This window comes from Pongo pygmaeus, chromosome 3, assembly GCF_028885625.2.
Source record: "Pongo pygmaeus isolate AG05252 chromosome 3, NHGRI_mPonPyg2-v2.0_pri, whole genome shotgun sequence".
NCBI classification, from domain to species: Eukaryota; Metazoa; Chordata; class Mammalia; order Primates; family Hominidae; genus Pongo; species Pongo pygmaeus.
This window is the reverse complement of record NC_072376.2, coordinates 99,314,393-99,333,740: the sequence shown is the minus strand read 5'-3', so window position 1 is coordinate 99,333,740 and position 19,348 is coordinate 99,314,393. Positions and strand designations below refer to the sequence as shown.

The 19,348-nt window shown below is 42.1% G+C and overlaps 1 protein-coding gene across 10 annotated transcripts in view; it reads left to right on the top strand.

The window, feature by feature from the left end:
- Positions 1-19,348, top strand: part of C3H4orf36 (chromosome 3 C4orf36 homolog) — a 97,740-nt gene that overhangs the window by 40,552 nt on the left and 37,840 nt on the right. The window contains exons 1-4 of one of the 10 annotated variants that reach the window (XM_054486052.2): positions 1,442-1,522; positions 2,575-2,712; positions 6,541-6,695; positions 6,923-8,024. In XM_054486052.2, coding sequence (XP_054342027.1) covers positions 2,648-2,712; positions 6,541-6,695; positions 6,923-7,056 — 354 coding nt within the window. In that variant the 5' untranslated portion in view covers positions 1,442-1,522; positions 2,575-2,647 and the 3' untranslated portion in view covers positions 7,057-8,024. Of the gene's footprint in view, positions 1-1,441; positions 1,610-1,726; positions 1,989-2,394; positions 2,713-6,540; positions 6,696-6,922; positions 8,025-19,348 lie in introns of those variants that run through there. The other 9 variants (XM_054486051.2, XM_054486049.2, XM_063663871.1 and 6 more) reach the window with 9 other exon arrangements.

Here is a 19,348-nt window from a genome sequence, read left to right as displayed (position 1 = left end):
AATTCAGGCCAAAGGCCGGGCGCGGTGGCTCACGCCTGTAATCCCAGCACTTTGGGAAGGAGGCCGAGGTGGGCGGATCACGAGGTCAGGAGATCTAGACCATCCTGGCTAACACAGTGAAACCCTGTCTCTACTAAAAATACAAAAAAATTAGCTGGGCGTGGTGGCGGGTGCCTGTAGTCCCAGCTACTCGGGAGGCTGAGGCAGGAGAATGGTGTGAACCCAGGAGGTGGAGCTTGCAGTGAGCTGAGATCGTGCCACTGCACTCCAGCCTGGGTGACAGAGCGAGACTCCATCTCAAAAATAAATAAATAGATAAATAAATAAATAAATAATAAAATTTCAGGCCAAAATCTGTAGTACACTGGTCTCACAGTTCATTGAGGGTTTCAACATTCTTTGTGGAAAGAAAACACCCACCGTCACTGCTCGGTGCTCACTTTTCATTGGTGGTGGAGCAGAAATGCTGAAGAGCGAGTGAGTGAGTCCTCACCTTCCAGTTTCTGGGAGGCACAAAAGCACCTCTGAAAGATGGGTCAGCCCTGTGAGCCTACTCTAATTAGAAGGATAAGAGGTTGCTTGTCAGATGGAAAGGCTACTGTGTTTTATCTTTTTTTTTTTTTTTTGAGATAGAGTCTCACTCTGTTGTCCAGGCTGGAATGCAGTGGCGCCATCTCGGCTCACTGCAACCTCTGCCCCCTGAGTTCAAGCAATTCTCCTGTCTGAGCCTCCTGAATAGCTGGGACGACAGACGCGCGCCACCTCCCCCAGCTAATTTTTGTATTTTTAGTAGAGACAGGGTTTCACCATGTTGGCCAGGCTGGTCTCGAACTCCTTGACCTCGTGTTCCGCCCCTCTCGGCCTCCCAAAGTGCTGGGATTACAGGCGTGAGACACCCGCCTGGCCCATCCACCGCGCCCGGCGCATGTGTGTTTATCTTTAAAAGTTGGCTTTGGAACTTGCCACGTGACTCTGGGCAGCCCTTTAACCACCCTGAACTAATTCGTCGGCTCCACAATTGGAATAATGAGTAGTATCGCGCTTGCCTATTTCATAAAGTTGTTATTAGGCTCATAATCAATTAGGCACTTATCATGTGGCGCAGAATCTCAGGGCAGGATCTTTCATCCTCAGAACAACTCTCTAAGATATAGATCATTATCCTTGTTTTATAGATGAAGAAATTGATGCTTAGAGCAGTGACATTTGCGAAATCTTAAGGTTAAATCTTAAGTGGCAGAGCTAGAATTCCAAACCAGTTCTGACATCAAAACCCTCACTCAAAATGGAAATGTAAGCTCGTTTCATTTGACCATAAGGGGTGGCCATCTGATGTATTCAAATGAAGAAATACGAAATCACCACAGCATAATAATGGCTTTAGAAATTGATGCTGTCTTGTTCTGAACACGAATATCTAAAATATCACACGTGGGCTTTGAGCTCACTGCCTTCACCCACTGCAGTGTGAGAACGCTGGCAACAGGGCTTCGGTTCCCCAGATGTCAGCAGCCAGGACTGGGTACATTTCTTTAAATGGCGCCCCTAAACGAAGTCCAGATCGCTTGGATGCAGCCCCCTCCATTGGAAAGCGTCCTTCCCAGGAAAGGTCTGGCTTACAGCCCTCTTTGGCTGGTTGGCTGGGTTCCGATAGCACGGCCGGCCCTGGCCCAGTCACCACCTGAGAGCGAACCCCGTCCCCTCCCTGGCGGGTGGGGCGGGCCCCACAAAGCCCTTTATTGAGGCTCCGGCGTGACGCGTGGAGCCCCAGACTCGGCGCCCGCCGCGAGCGGGAAGGAGGCGTGTGAGCGGCCATGTGCGTTTAGCGCAGCGCGCTCTGCTCTCAGCCCCCGGCCGCGACCCTGCGAGCCCCTGAAGCCCGGGTAACCAGGCCGCCGCCGCCGGCGCCGGCTCGCGGGGACCCGCCACCGTGGAAGCCCCGCGCCCGCAGCGCGTTCCTGGCGAGTCGGAGGCAGGGTGGGGCCCAGGTGTGGGAAGGAGCCGAGGCTGAGGCCGTTCCCTTCGCCGCGGGCTCTGTGGGCGGCCGAGGCCCCCACCCGTCCCGGGAACCGGTTCCTCCTGGGCCCTACGCGTTCGGGGAAAGGAAGGGGACTCGTCCCGAATCGGCGTGCAAGGGCGGGGACGCGGGAGTGGTGCTGAGAGTTTTGAATGAGGGAAAACCTGGGAAGGATTGCTCTGCTCAAAGTGCCCGGGCCGGGGCGGGTGGTTCCTGTGCAGGCAGAGCCTTTGGTCGCTCAGCACTGCCACAATCAGACACATTTTGGCGCAGCGGTGTTGGAGCTGGTTTGGCAGGCTCAGGAAAGGGAAGAGAGCGCGACACCGAAACTTTGTCTCAGGATGACGAAACTTACCTGGCATTTTCTCCTTATTCAGTGGCAAGAAATGAAAACATGAGTTCATGGAAAAATGAAAGAGAACACGGTTTTACATTTGGGGTTCCAGTTCAATGAACACTTATTAAGGACTTTCTGACATTCAGAATTTTTTTTCTATTATTTGGCTACAAAATATTCACGTGAGAGGCATTAATTAGGTGCATTGCCATCATTTCAGGTAAAGTGAACAGAGTTATCTGTGACATTCCATCAGGCACCTATGTAAGGAAATCGTACCCTAATAACTCACCATGGCGTATGGAGTGCCAAGAAAGAACACAGTGAAAACCATTTTGTGGGGCAGTTGTTATAATGTGTAAGTATTATTATTTTTTTTAAAAAATCAGGGTAAGCATTGACTGGGGTGGGGAGTGTCTTTGTTAAATAAAAGGACTGGACACTATGCCCCCCATGAGATACTGGGCTATGTGAAGTATTTTCAGGTGTCTGGGTTCTGATTTTTTTTTCTTTTTTTTTAGGCGACTGCTTTTATAAGTTAATTATCTTATTTGGTTTTTACAACACAACAACACTTTCAAGTGAGAAAACTGAGGTTCAGAGAAGTTTGATCAAAGTCACAGTCCTGTAGTAAGGAAATGCAAAGGCTAGACTCGGAGTCTTCTTGTTCCAAAACAGCATTTTCTGCTTCCACCCACATCTTTTAAAAAACTTTGTTTAGATACTCCACGTCTACCAAAAAAATGCCCTGGTGTCAGATGTATCTTAACAGAGCACCTAATTAGCTGGTACAAACGGTCGGTTTTGTATCCTGTATACTTTGGCAGGCAGTGGATGGACAACACATGCTTTCCAATGAAGAAGACCTGGGCTCTAAGCCTGGCCCTGCCCCCAGCTCCCTAAGGCCACCTTCTTCGTACCTTGATCTCTGCATCTGCAAGATGCATATAACAATTGGCTATGCGGTGTGGATTATAAATGAAGTCCTGTATGTAAAGTACTTGCACATTGCCTGTCATCCAGTGAACGCATCGTGAGCACGTGTTGCAACCACACAGTAGTTTCACTCTGTGGTATTGTAGTGCAGTCTTTTCCTTTCTTAAACGTTTGATTAGGCATCAACTGAATTTGTCTTTTAAACAATATTCTATGAAGTAAATGAGGATTCCCTATGGGATTATAAAACCAGAGCTATAGGAAATTCAGAGAAAACTCACTGTTGCATTCTGTTTAGTTTTGTCAGTTTAGTATGTATTTAGACCTTGAACTATGGGCAAGTACCATTATACTAAGTGTCATTATTATTATTATTATTTTATTATTATTATTTTTTGAGATGGAGTCTTGCTCTGTCACCCAGGCTGGAGTGCAGTGGCACGATCTCGGCTCACTGCAAGCTCCGCCTCCCGGGTTCATGCCATTCTGCTTCCTCAGCCTGCCCAGCAGCTGGGATTACAGGCGCCCGCCGCCATGCCCGGCTAATTTTTTTGTATTTTCAGTAGAGACGGGGTTTCACCGTGTTAGCCAGGATGGTCTCAATATCCTGACCTCGTGATCCGCCCGCCTCGGCCTCCCAAAGTGCTGGGATTATAGGCATGAGCCACCGCGCCCGGCCTATACTAAGTATCATTATAAACATTATATGAAGATACTCCTATTTCTGGAGAATGACTTAAAGCACTGATTCCATGGTTTTAGTTATGCAGAATTTTATATCATGAACAATCTCTGTAACACCAGGGCTTTCTCTTTCATTCTCCCAAGAAAGTATTTGATATCATACTGTTTATAAGAATAACCGAGTGGAAAGGAATGGAATGGTAGTAGCGCTCTTTGGAGTTCATTTGCCAAGGTGACTCCTTACCTGAGGCTTTTTTTGGTTCGGTGTTTTTAAAAGATTGTAAAAACAATACACTAAAAACTTTCTAGCAGTATAGAAGCATATGAAAGGAAGATAAAAATGCTGTCTCGCACCATTCCCATTCCTGATTCCCACTCAGAGGTAAAATGTCTTATATGTTTTCTAGAATTTCTGCGGCTGCACAAGACACATACACACGTGTATACACACACACATATGTCTTTTTAACACGTGGAATCATATTGAACTTTGCTCTTCCCACCCCTTTCCAATATATCTTGCATAGCCTAATAGGTAAGAGCACTGATTCTGGAGTCTGACTTCCTGGGTTCAGATCCCAACTTCACAACCAATGGCTTTGTGACCTTGGGCAAGTTGTTCTCTGCACCTCAGTTTCCTTCCTCCCTCCCTTCCTTCTTTCCTTCTTTCTTTCTTTCCTTCTTTCCTGACAGGGTCTCACACTGTCATGCAGGCTAGAATGTCGTGCACCTCCTAGGCTTGAGTGATCTTCCCACCTCAGCCTCCTGAGTAGCTGGGACCACAGGCATACACCACTGTGCCCGGTGAATTTGTTTTATTTTTGGTAGAGATGGGGTCTCACTTTGTTGCCCAGGCTAGTCTCAAACTCCTGTCCTCAAGTGATCCACCTTGGTCTCCCAAAGTGCTGGAATTACAGGCATGAGCCACTGTGCCCGGCTGGAGATCTTTATTTTTTATCAAGACAGGGTATCACTCTATCACCTCAGTGCAGTCTCAGCCTTAGCCTCCTGGGCTCAAGTGATCCTCTTGCTGCAGCCTCTTTTGTAGCTGGAACCACAGGCCTGTGCCACCACATTTGGCTAATTTTTTGATTTTTTTGTGGAGATGAGATCTCATTACATTGCCTGGGCTGGTCTTGGCCTTCTGGCCTCCAGCGATCCTCCTGCCTCTGCCTCCCAAAGTGCTGGGATTACAGGCATGAGCCAGCATGCCCAGCCTACCCTTCAGTTTTCTAATCTGTAAACTGAGGATAATAGTAGCACCTGCCTCTTTCATATGGTTGTTGTAGTAATTACATGAGTTCACGTGTGTAAATTGCTTAAAACAGTGCCTAATAGTAGGTGCTATGTAAACAATAACTGTTTTATTGCTTATCTTTCCAAATCAACATAATCCTTATTCTTTCATTACATGTTTGTACTACAGTTTGTTTAGTCAGGCTCTTCTTGATAGATATTAAGGTGATTTCCATGTTTTTTTGTTTTTGAGACAGAGTTTTGCTCTTGTCACCCAGGCTGAAGTGCAGTGGCATGATCTCAGCTCACTGCAACCTCCGCCTCTCGGGTTCAAGCGATTCTTCTTCCTCAGCCTCTTGAGTAGCTGGGATTACAAGTGCCCACCACGATGCCCAGCTAAGTTTTCTATTTTTAGTAGAGATGGGATTTCACCATGTTGGCCAGGCTGGTCTTGAGCTCCTGGCCTCAGATGATCCACCCACCTCAGCCTCTCAAAGTGCTAGGATTACAGGCGTGAGCCACCATGCCCGGCCTCCATGTTTTTTTTTTTTTTTTTTTTTTTTAATGAATGACACTTCAACACTTCAATGAACACTCTTATACATTTTTGTGACTTGTTCAAGTACATCTATAATAATTGTAAACTCTAAGTCACTCCTGAAAGTTAGATGATAAAGGACGGGGAAGGTGGAACAGGCAAACAAAGGGGTGGCTGGTATAATATGGTCACTTCCCCTGCTTGGACCAAAGCAGGTCTTTCACTTTCTTTGTGCGTATGAGGCTGAACTCATATTGACTGCAGATGAGAAACATGTAACATGAAATTTTTAAATTTCAGAATTAGGTGAAAGAGAACAATTTTTAAAGGTTTATACTGGTTATTTTGAATTTGTAGTTTGGAATTTCATCCCCATTCCCAGATTGCACACTCAAAATCTTAGTCTGTGCCAAGCACCCTGCTCAATGTATGATTATGCCCTTCTTTCCTTCTTTAATGTGACCACATTTTTATGAGCTATAAAAGACTCTGGAGCTTACAGTTCTTACCTATATCCTCTTACATGGAAAGATTGGATTGACTTCATGGAGGCTGAATCAAAGTTCCTGGTGTAATTTCTGGTCATTGTTCAGTATTATCTCTATATTAGTTAATATAAATCTCCCTCTCCTGTCTGGAATTACAACTCTGGAAAATTCTGAACACCTCCCCCACCACCCATAAACCAAAATGTCTAGTGACAAATGGAACTGAGAATTAATGTCTTCTACATCTCACATAGTAGATGCTTAATCAATATTTATTGAATGGATTAATGAATTTTTGCCCCAGACAGGAACCTTGGGATCTTGCACTGCTTGCAAAGACCTGGTACACGAACCTAGCCAATATCAAGTTACCTTTCTTGGAAGAAATTTCATTTGGTGGTTCTGTGCAGCTCACAAAATGTAACACCATTAAAGATGGACTGCTCCCTTCTGCACAATGTAAGTTCCTTAAGTTCTGCTTTAATAAGTTATAAATTGAGTGTGCCATTTGCTTATCAGAGAAATGTTTAAATCTGTGTATTTACACCCATACCTCCTATCTTTGCAGCTCTGTCATCTTGTTTATTATTCAAGCATATGCATTTTGCTGTATGATATTCAGTTTTGACTTAGTTATGCCTGATGAAAAATGTATGTCAGATTGTTTTGTGTATTTTCTTTTTCAGCTATCAAACTCGAAAGGGAGTATGAAGTGAAGCGTCTTTGTAAACTGAAATGTCAAGAAAATACATCTAAGGAAATTCAGCTTCTCCTGAGGGAAAGGCCAGCCGGTTTGAGAAGACCTCTTCCATCTAAATGACAGTCAGTTCATAATTGAATCTGTACTCTGTCTCTTGCATCCATCCAAAGGGCATGAAGGTCTCTGGACCTGTCACTATGTAAAGTTCAGGGCAGGTATTTGAATGCCCACTGGTGGATGGGCCACTGCCCACAGCTGTGGGTTAGTAGCCAGTTCTGACAGATCTTCCAAGTCCCTGACATACTCTTGTTCCTTGTGTCACAAGCGACAGCACTGTAAGTAGATGAAAATGTATTTGGAGTTGAGTCGTTTGTGCTATTCATTTTAATTTTTGTAAAATTGCACTAAAAGAAGAGGAAATTTCTTCAGTTGCATTGTTTTCAAAAGACATCTTGAATATGCATCTTTGAGATCCCAAGGAGGGACCAAAAGAAGGCAAGAGAGAAATTCTCTTAAAAATGATAAACTGAAAGATTTCATTTGGTTAAGAAAAATAATGACTTCATTTTTAGTACCTCTCTATTTTCCAATTTTCTTTTTTAAAAAATATATATATTTTTTATTATACTTTAAGTTCTAGGGTACATGTGCACAACGTGCAGGTTTGTTACATATGTATACATGGGCCATGTTGGTGTGCTGCACCCATTAACTCGTCATTTACATTAGGTATATCTCCTAATGCTATCCCTCCCCCATACCCCCACCCCACAACAGGCCCCCGTGTGTGATGTTCCCCTTCCTGTGTCCAAGTGTTCTCATTGTTCAATTCCCACCCATGAGTGAGAACATGCGGTGTTTGGTTTTTTGTCCTTGCGATAGTTTGCTGAGAATGATGGTTTCCAGCTTCATCCATGTCCCTACAAAGGACATGAACTCATTATTTTTTATGGCTGCATAGTATTCCATGGTGTATATGTGCCATATTTTCTTAATCCAGTCTATCATTGTTGGACATTTGGGTTGGTTCCAAGTCTTTGCTATTGTGAGTAGTGCCGCAATAAACATATGTGTGCATGTGTCTTTATAGCAGCATGATTTATATTCCTTTGGGTATATACCCAGTAATGGGATGGCTGGGTCAAATGGTATTTCTAGTTCTAGATCCCTGAGGAATCGCCACACTGTCTTCCACAATGGTTGAACTAGTTTACAGTCCCACCAACAGTGTAAAAGTGTTCCTATTTCTCCACATCCTCTCCAGCACCTGTTGTTTCCTGACTTTTTAATGATTGCCATTCTAACTGGTGTGAGATGGTATCTCATTGTGGTTTTGATTTGCATTTCTCTGATGGCCAGTGATGATGAGCATTTTTTCATGTGCCTGTTGGCTGCATAAATGTCTTCTTTTGAGAAGTGTCTGTTCATGTCCTTTGCCCACTTTTTGATGGGGTTGTTTTTTCTTGTAAATTTGTTTGAGTTCTTTGTAGATTCTGGATATTAGCCCTTTGTCAGATGAGTAGATTGCAAAAATTTTCTCCCATTCTGTAGGTTGCCTGTTCACTCTGATGGTAGTTTCTTTTTGCTGTGCAGAAGCTCTTTAGTTTAACCATTCTTTCTGAAACTATTCCAATCAATAGAAAAAGAGGGAATCCTCCCTAACTCATTTTATGAGGCCAGCATCATCCTGATACCAAAGCCTGGCAGAGACACAACAAAAAAAGAGAATTTTAGACCAATATCCCTGATGAACATCGATGCAAAAATCCTCAATAAAATACTGTCAAACTGAATCCAGCAGCACATCAAAAAGCTTATCTACCATGATCAAGTGGGCTTCATCCCTGGAATGCAAGGCTGGTTCAACATACGCAAATCAATAAACGTAATCCAGCATATAAACAGAACAAGAGACAAAAACCACATGATTATCTCAATAGATGCAGAAAAGGCCTTCGACAAAATTCAACAGCCTTCACGCTAAAAACTGTCAATAAATTAGGTATTGATGGGACGTATCTCAAAATAATAAGAGCTATCTATGACAAACCCACAGCCAATATCATACTGAATGGGCAAAAACTGGAAGCATTCCCTTTGAAAACTGGCACAAGACAGGGATGCCCTCTCTCCCCACTCCTATTCAACATAGTGTTGGAAGTTCTGGCCAGGACAATCAGGCAGGAGAAAGAAATCAAGGGTATTCAGTTAGGAAAAGAGGAAGTCAAATTGTCCTTGTTTGCAGATGACATGATTGTATATCTAGAAAACCCCACCGTCTCAGCCCAAAATCTCCTTAAGCTGATAAGCAACTTCAGCAAAGTCTCAGGATACAAAATCAATGTGCAAAAATCACAAGCATTCTTATACACCAATAACAGACAAACAGAGAGCCAAATCATGAGTGAAATCCCATTCACAATTGCTTCAAAGAGAATAAAATACATAGGAATCCACCTTACAAGGGATGTGAAGGACCTCTTCAAGGAGAACTACAAACCACTGCTCAAGGAAATAAAAGAGGATACAAACAAATGGAAGAACTTTCCATGCTCATGGATAGGAAGAATCAATATCGTGAAAATGGCCATACTGCCCAAGGTAATTTATAGATTCAGTGCCATCCCCATCAAGCTACCAATGACTTTCTTCACAGAATTGGAAAAAACTACTTTAAAGTTCATATGGAACCAAAAAAGAGCCCGCATTGCCGAGTCAATCCTAAGCCAAAAGAACAAAGCTGGAGGCATCACACTACCTGACTTTAAACTATACTACAAGGCTACAGTAACCAAAACAGCATGGTACTGGTACCAAAACAGATATAGATCAATGGAACGGAACAGAGCCCTCAGAAATAATACCACACATCTACAACTATCTGATCTTCGACAAACCTGACAAAAACAAGAAATGGGGAAAAGATTCCCTATTTAACAAATGGTGTTGGGAAAACTGGCTAGCCATATGTAGAAAGCTGAAACTGGATCCCTTCCTTACACCTTACACAAAAATTAATTCAAGATGGATTAAAGACTTAAATGTTAGACCTAAAACCATAAAAACCCTAGAAGAAAACCTAGGCAACACTATTCAGGACATAGGCATGGGCAAGGACTTCATGTCTAATACGCCAAAAGCAATGGCAACAATAGCCAAAATTGACAGATGGGATCTAGTTTCCAATTTTCAATGAAACATCATTGAATATTCACATGTGGTGCTTTAAAGTAGCAAGTAGAACTTACTTTGTTTTTCTTCTTCTAAAAAAAATTGTCAGGCTGGGGTTGATGGCTCATGCCTATAAATCTCAGTACTTTGGGAGGCTGAGGTGGGAGACTCGCTTGGGCCCAGGAGTTTGGGACCAGCCTGGGCAATATAGGGAGACCCGGTCTCCACAAAAAATTAAAAAATTAGCTGAGCATGGTGCTGTGTGCCTGTAGTCCCAGCTACTCAGGAGGCTGAGATGGGAGGATCCCTTGAGCCTAGTAGTTCGATGCTGCATTGAGCTGTGATCATGCCACTGCACTCCAGCCTGGGCAGCAGAGTGAGAACATGTCTCAAAAAAAAAAAAAAAGTCTTTTTCCTTCTGCCTAATTTCTTATTTTCTATCTGGAATGACCCTGAAGCATATGGAACACACATACTCGTGTGAAAGTGACATGAAAATACACAGAAGGTCTTATGAGGAAAACACAGAGTGGATGGCGGATGGGGAATTGATCAACTGGAAAGTATTGGATTTGGATGAACCAATTTTTCTAGCATTTGAATCCAATAAGTCATACTTGGATATTAATGTTACATTTGAGCACAGTTTAGTATTTTTTAGATGATTCAGTAGGCATTTTAGGATCTTCTGGTATTTTTTTTTTTTCCCACCCAGGCTGGAGTGGAAGTTTCACTGTAACCTCTGCCTCCCAGGTTCAAGCAATTCTCATGCTTCAGTAACACAAGTGGCTGGGACTACAGGCATGCACCACCACACCTAGCTAATTTTTGTATTTTTTAGTAGAGATGGGATTTCACCATGTTGGCCAGGGTTGTCTCGGACTTCTGACCTCAAGTGATCTGCTCACCTTGGCCTCCCAAAGTGCTGGGATTACAGGTGTGAGCCACCGCGCCTGGCTGATCTTCTAGTATCTTAGCTTCATTTCATTATGAAAGGCAATGTGGCGTACTGTTTAAGAATATAGACTTTAGACCTGGGTGCCTTTCTTCAAATCGTAGCTCAGCTGCTTATTGCTATGTGAGCTGGGATAAGTTACCTTGTTTCTGTGTTTGTTTTCTCATTTGTAAAATGAGGATAATACAGGTATACCTACTTCATAGGATTAAATGAAAACTGCGAGGCACTCAATGAGAATTACTCTAGTGTTAGACATTACTGTGAGTATCACTATCATTGTAATCTAGGTATAGAAGATATATTATATTGGGCTGACTCTCTTGACCTTTGTGCAGACCAGGAGTCTTGAAATTTAAAATACTTGGTTTTATTCTTACAATATATATGTACTACTTGCCAAACCGTCTGACCTGAATTTTTAGTTCAAAATATGGCCACTGTACCTATGGCAAATCCTGATCATTTCTCTTTAAAAATCATAATCCCTGATAATCAAGTTGTCACTTTTGTCTTTCTCTTAAAAGTAGCATGGAGAATTTGTGTGCAAAAATGTCACATCCTGATGTCCCCACTGTGTAACCCAGAAGCATAGATATCATTTTGTGGTCTGCCCTCTGGAGCCACCAGGGAGCCCTAAGCATGTCACACCTCACCTCACAAGCTGGCACTTTTAGTTAGTGGCATTAATTGGGGGTATAAGTAATATGCTTCCATCTGTTGTCCAAAAGACCGTCAGGATGGCTAAATAGTAGAAAGGAGAGTTTTATTGGTGATATCAGTTTGCGAACTGGGAAGAGAGTCTCTGGAGTGGACTGAAGGTGCTCTTTCTTCGAAGAGGGAAAGGGCAGGCTGGGTTTTAGGCCTCCCAGGGCCTGTATCACACAGTAAAGTAATACGTATTCAGCAGGTTTTGGGGGGAAAGCTATACATATGTATGAAGGTAGTCAAGCACATGTGCAATGGGCAAACATATATGTGACATACTTCCCATGTTCACTTTGGGGTGGGGTTTTAGCGTTAAAATAAGGTGGAGTTTGGCTCTATATCAAAAGTGAACTACAGGGCACAGAGACAGTTCATGAGCAGCCTCTATAAGCTGGCAGAAACTGGCTTAAGGTCTGTAGTTGCTTTTCAGAAAAGAAGGTTTGTAAGGTTGGTCCTCTGTTCAATCAGAGTTGTAGTGGTGTGGGATGTAAATCAAGGTCAGGAGGGCTATGATAGCTCCTATTGTTATGGAGTTTAGCAAGAGTGTGCTTTTTCTTCTAGGGGTAGGAATTTAGGAAGTTGTCATGCCAACTGAGCCCTGAGCCCTTGACGCCATAATAATTTTTATTTCCTTAACCTTATGGGCCATCTTAGTTGATAAAGAGGCATCTGTTTTGGTCTCTCAGATCACACATTCTTTTTCATAATGTTGAAAATGAATGAAACGTGTATCTGTAAAAAGTTTGCCAGAATAAAATATTTTAATATTCCTTGAGAAAAGATGGAATTTGAGAAAGCTTTGGTTCCTCATGATTTTCTTGAGAGAAGAGTCCTGCTTCCAGCTTTAAGATTCTCTTAATCATGATTTTAGGCAGATGTTTCTGAACCCCTGAAAACTGCACATATTGAAATAAAATTACATTGCAAAATTGAGTAATATGTGTATATATCTCTCTCTCTTGAAATGCCTTAAGAGCAGGAAAGGAATGCTTTCTTATGTTAGTGCTTCAATGCATAACTCATATAGGCACTCAATAGACAGTCATTGATTGAAAATTTTCAGGGCCGGGCACGGTGGCGCATGCCTGTAATCCCCGCACTTTGGGAGGCTGAGGTGGGTGGATCACCTGAGGTCAGGAATTCAAGACCAGCCTGGCCAACATGGTGAAACCCCGTCTCTACTAAAACTACAAAAAATTAGCCAGGCATGGTGGCATGCACCTGTAATCCCAGCTACTTGGGAGGCTGAGGCAGGAGGAGAATCACTTGAACCCAGGAGGTGGAGGTTGCAGTGAGCCAAGATCACACCATTGCACTCCAGCCTGGGAGACAAGAGTGAAACTCCATCTCAAAAAAAAAAAAAAGAAAATTTCAGATGGTGAAAGATCCACAGTAGAATGAACTTGATAGTTGCATTCTTATTTTTAATTTTTTTAATTAAAAAAATTTTTTAAGAGACAGGATCTGGCTCTGTTGCCCAGGCTGGGGTGTAGTAGCATGATCATTACTCACTTCAACTTTGAACTCCTAAGCTCAAGCAATCCTAGCTACTTGGGACTATAGCTGCCTATGGTCCCACCATGCGTGGCTAATTTTTTTGGTATTCTTTTTAAGATAGGATACTTTTTTAAAATCAGGAGATAGCCATGATATGATTGAATATGGGACTAAAACAGTTCAAGACAAAGGTCAGAATGAACAAATATACCATTTTTACATAAAACATTTTAAAGTTATAACAATTTAATTAAAACTGATAACAATTCAACTTCAGTGGCATACAAAAATTCTACTTCTTTACATCTCCACTTTCCCCTACTTTGGTATTGATGTCAGAAATTACATCTTTCTATATTGTGTATTCATTAACATAATTTATAGTTATTTTTCATGCTTTTGTTTTTTAGATTCTATGCCAAACTTAAAAGTGATCTATACAACATTACACTACTTACAATACTATAGAATTTTATATATAGATAGAGAAACCTTTTTTTTTTTTTTTCGAGACAGAATCTTACTCTGTTGCCCAGGCTGGAGTCGAGTGGTGTGATCTTGGCTCACCGCAACTTCCAACTCCTGGGTTCATGCAATTTTCCTGCCTCAGCCTCCTGAATAGCTGGGATTACAGGCATGTGCCACCATGCCCAGCTAATTTTAGTAGAGACAGGATTTTGCCATGTTGACCAGCCTTGTCTCGAACTCCTGATCTCAGGTGATCTGCCTGCCTCGGCCTCCCAAAGTGCTAGGACTACAGGCATGAGCCACTGCATCTGGCCTAATTCTACATTTTATCTACATATTTACCTTTATCAGAGAGCTTTATATTTTTCTATGGTTTTGTGTTGCTGTCTAGTGTCTTTTTGTTTCAACTTGAAGGAGTCTCTTTAGTATTTCTTGTAGGGTTAAGGCCTAGTGGTAATGAACCTCGTCAGCTTTTGTTTATCTGGGAAAGTTTTAATTTCTTTTTAATTTTTTTTTCCTTATGATATGAATTTATTGTTTTTTTATTTTTTATTTTTAATTATTATTATACTTTAGGTTTTAGGGTACATGTGCGCAATGTGCAGGTTAGTTGCATATGTATACATGTGCCATGCTGGTGCGCTGCACCCACTAACTCGTCGTCTAGCATTAGGTATATCTCCCAGTGCTATCCCTCCCTCCTCCCCCCACCCCACAACAGTCCCCGAAGTGTGATGTTCCCCTTCCTGTGTCCATGTGTTCTCATTGTTCAATTCCCACCTATGAGTGAGAATATGCGGTGTTTGGTTTTTTGTTCTTGCGATAGTTTACTGAGAATGATGATTTCCAATTTCATCCATGTCCCTACAAAGGACATGAACTCATCATTTTTTATGGCTGCATAGTATTCCATGGTGTATATGTGCCACATTTTCTTAATCCAGTCTATCATTGTTGGACATTTGGGTTGGTTCCAAGTCTTTGCTATTGTGAATAATGCCGCAATAAACATACGTGTGCATATGTCTTTATAGCAGCATGATTTATAGTCCTTTGGGTATATACCCAGTAATGGGATGGCTGGGTCAAATGGAATTTCTAGTTCTAGATCCCTGAGGAATCATCACACTGACTTCCACAAGGGTTGAACTAGTTTACGGTCCCACCAACAGTGTAAAAGTGTTCCTATTTCTCCCCATCCTCTCCAGCACCTGTTGTTTCCTGACAGTTTAATGATTGCCATTCTAACTGGTGTGAGATGGTATCTCATTGTGGTTTTGATTTGCATTTCCCGGGGTCCCTACAGCAGCGGGCAGGCGCAGAGCGGAGTCCTCTTTTTAATTTTTGAAGGACAGTTTTGCCAGACATAGTGTTGTTGGTTGGCAGTTTTTTCCCTTTTAGCACTTCGAATATATTACCTCACTCCCTTTTGGCCTGGAGGGTTTCTTTTATTTGAGACGGAGTCTTGCTCTGTCACCCAGGCTGGAGTGCAGTGGCGCAGTGTTGGCTTACTGCAACCTCCACCTCCTGGGCTCAAACGATTCTCCTGCCTCATGCTCCCGAGTAGCGCCACCACGCCTGGCTAATTTTGGATTTTTAGTAGAGACAGGGTTTCACCATGTTGGTCAGGCTGGTCTCGAACTCCTGACCTCAACTGATCTGCTCACCTTGGCCTCCCAAGGTGCTGGGAGTATTAGTGGGAGCCACCACACTTGGCCCTGGCCTGCAGGGTTTCTGCTCAAAAATCTGCTGGTAGGCTGGGCTCAGTGGTTCACACCTATAATCCCAGAACTTTGGGAGGCCAAGGTGGGAGGATTGCTTGAGAGCAGTAGTTTAAGAACAGCTTGAGCAATACAGTGAGACCTCATCTCTACAAAAAATAAAAAGAAAATTATCCAGGCATGGTAGCATGTGCCTGTAGTCACAGTTACTCCAGAGGCTGAGGCAGGAGGATTGCTTGAGCCCAGGAGTTCGAGGCTGCAGTGAGCTATGATGATGCCACTGCACTCTAGCTTGGGTGACAGAGTAAGATCCTATCTCAAAATAAAAAAAAAGAAACAAAACAAACTGCTTATAGTCTAATAAGATCTCCCTAGTATGTGATGAGTCACTTTTCTCTTGCTGCTTTCAAGATTCTCTCTTTGTCTTTGACATTTTACAGTTTGATAATAATGTGTTTTGGTTTGGGTCACTTTGGTTTATCTTAGTTGGAGTTTGTTGGGCTTTTCGAATTGGTATGTTCATTTTCTTCCTCAAATTTGGGAAGATTTTGGCCATTGTCTCTTCAAGTAGGCTTGCTAGTCCTTTCTCCCTTTTCTTCTGGGTCTCCCATCATGCATATATTGTCCTGTTTGATGGTGTTCTATAAGTATTTTTGGCTTTCTTCACTTTTCTTCATTCTTTCTTTTTGCTTATCTGACTCAATAATTTTAAGTGATCTGACTTCAAATTCACTGACTCTTTTTTTCTGCTTAAGTGTCCTATTGAACTCCTCTAGTGAATTTTAAAATTCAGTTATTGTATTCTTTAGCTCCAGATTTAAAAAATGGTTTCTATGACTTTGTTGACATTCTCATTTTGTACATGTATCATTTTCTTGATTTTGTTTAGTTGTTTATCTTCTCTATTAGCTCACTTAGCATCTTTAAGATGTTTATTTTGAATCCTTTGTCAGGTAAATCATAGGCCTGTGTTTCTTTGGGGGTTGGTTTCTGGAAATTTATTTTGTTACTTTGATCAGGCCATGTTTTCCTGTTTCTTTGTAGGCCTTGTGACCTTTTGTTGAGCTTCGGGCATTCAAAAAACAAAAACAAAAAACAAACAAAAAAACCAAAACCCCCAAAACCAAATAAAAAACAGCTACCTCTCCCAGTCTTTAGAAATTGGCTTCATGCAGGGGAGGGTCTTCACCAGTCAGCCTGGCTAGAGTGTATGGCGACCTCCCAAACCTTTCTGGGAATGCATCTTCTCTGGGCTTGTGTGTATAATTTCCCAGTTAAAAAAGGTTTGCTTGCATCTTCACTGGAGCTCATAATCTTTTGCTTTTCCTGGTGTCTGTCTGTGGTACTACACTCTCTCCAGTGCTGTAACAAACTGTGGAGCTTGCCTTTGTTCCCAGTGGCCCCCCAACCTGGCATCCAAACTGCTGTTCTGGTCACTGTTCCAAGTCAGGTAAGATAGAACCCAGTCCTTGAGCAGCATCCCTGAAAAACCCGAATGTTGGATACACAGTGCATTCATCTCTTTCACTCCTGAGGAAAAATGGGTTAGAATTTTTCTCCTGATTGTGCTACCTTGTGCACGGGAGAAGGAATGGCTAGGGCAGGTAAAATGCCATGAATTTTCCTACCCATTTCAATGCACTTGCTGAGGTGCTGCAACCTCTTAACTTGTTTCTGGAGTTCTTACTAAAGCAGTTCGGTTTGTATATTGTTAAGTCAGTGTTTTCCTTGGTGAATGAGGATCTGAGGCTTCCTATTCTGCCACCTTACTGATATCACTCTGCAAATATACAATTTTTGATACATTGCTATCACTCTGGGATTTGGGGGTTATGGGTAACTTCGAAGTTACAAACCTATGCGTTCCAATATCAAGTCGTAGCATAAATGAGCAAAATGGTCCAGTGAAGCCATACAGGGAGTGCAGAGACTGGAGAAGGGGAGAGCATGCGCCTCCTCCAAAGAGGGAGCAGCCGCTCAGCTCCAGTCTGTCAGTGCCATGCTAGAGTGGCATCGAGGGGATTATCTTCCAGTTTGATTTTCCGAAGGGGAAGTTCTTCCAATTTTTTTTAGAGAATCTGATAATAAAGATGAAAAAAAAAAAAACACAAGCAACTCGTTATTGTGGAAAATTTCAAACATGCAAGAATAGTAAGAATAAGAAAATGAATCTCTATGTCTCTATCACCTTGCTCCAGCACTTATCAACTCATAGCCAATTTTATTTCACTTATACTCACTCACTTTCCACACCCCAGTTCCCACCATTGGGTTATTTTGAAGTAAATTCTAAATAGCATATCAGTACATCTGTAATTATAGAAATGCAGATTTTATAAATGTAGATTTCCAATTTTATAAAGGTGTGGAACAATCAAAGCATTCCTGGGGGTTATAATCCATGTAGGCCCATAGTTTAACCTCAGAGGAGGGAGTTGTGTCTGGTGGTTGCTGCTTTGACATATTTAGAATCCATTATCTGAATTATCCCGATACTTTCTTCTATCTGTGACATATGGCACAAATGAAGAGCACTTTGTGTCAGGAGTTTTGATGTGAGTGACTCATTTGATTCAGTGATCGTCATCCCTGAAAAAAGTTGTCGGGAACCCAGGCTCTGTATATAGCCTTGGCTGTGTGACTTGAGAAGGTGGAACATCCACATTCCTAGTCCAAATTTGCCTCATAAAATTCCAGTGTGCTCTGTGTAAGACTCTGATCTGCCAACCAGAAACATTCCCAAAGTTTCTTGGCTGAAAGTCTGGGAGTTGGAGCTTTCACCAAATTACCCACTCTACTCTTTCTTCCCACTTCCTTTACACACCTGTCCTCTCCTATTTGTTCTTTCTGACATTTTGACTACTTTTCCTCCATCTCAGCAATTATCATAAATATTAGAGCTGGATTGTTAACTGGTTAAAATGTGGAAAAAGACCATTTTACGATTACACAACCAAAGATAGTCGTTAGCAGAAATTTAGTGTGTTTTCATTTCTTTGGAAATCAAAACCAATTCAATTTTCTTTAAAAAAATTAACAATCTCCAGCTGTATCAACATATGTTTTGGACTGTGACAAGATTCATGCTATATTTTTATTTTTGTAGTTCACATCCCACTGAGCGGCCTGTACTCTTTCCTTTTAGGGTCACTGTCACTAATCCATCTAGTCCCAGGGATAATACTTCCAATAGTTGATTTGAAAACTGTAAATATTTTAAAATCTAAAGTCCGCAAATCTACTGCACAATGTATCTGGCATTGTTGCTGTTAGTTTTAATTTCTTAAAAATCAGATTTAGATAAGATAGTAATAGAGAGAAAACTCTAGGTTTTAGTAGATCTGGGTTCTAGAGTCTTCCCTGTCCCAATTAGTTGTATATCCATGAGAAAATCTCTTTTTTTTTTAATTTTAAAATTGCAACCAATTTTATTTTAATTTTACTTGGATGCAACAGCCAGAGGACTTTCCTAAATTCTGAATAGTAAAGATCACTCATAACTTCACCATACAATTTCAGAAGGATACACTGCATATGTAAATACCATGACCATCCAGAAATTTTCTTCTGGTTCATTGAAGAACTGTTCTTCTGTGTATGTAAAGATTTTGCAGGTTTTGATGGGCTAAAGGTCCTTGTAAACTGTACAATAGCTTCACACAGTCGACATTTCTAATCTTTTCATTTTTTCTACCTCATTTGGATGATAAAATAAAATCCCATTTTCCCCCTCTCCTTCGTGCGGCCTGAAGCGCGGGTTGTAGATGAAGAAACTCAGCAGCGCCGGCGGGAACTGCTTCTCCTGGGCCGCCCAGGGTGGGGGCCGGGCCAGGCTGCAGCCATTCTGGCCCGGCCCCCACCTCAGGAGCCTCCCACGGCCCGCCCAGAGACT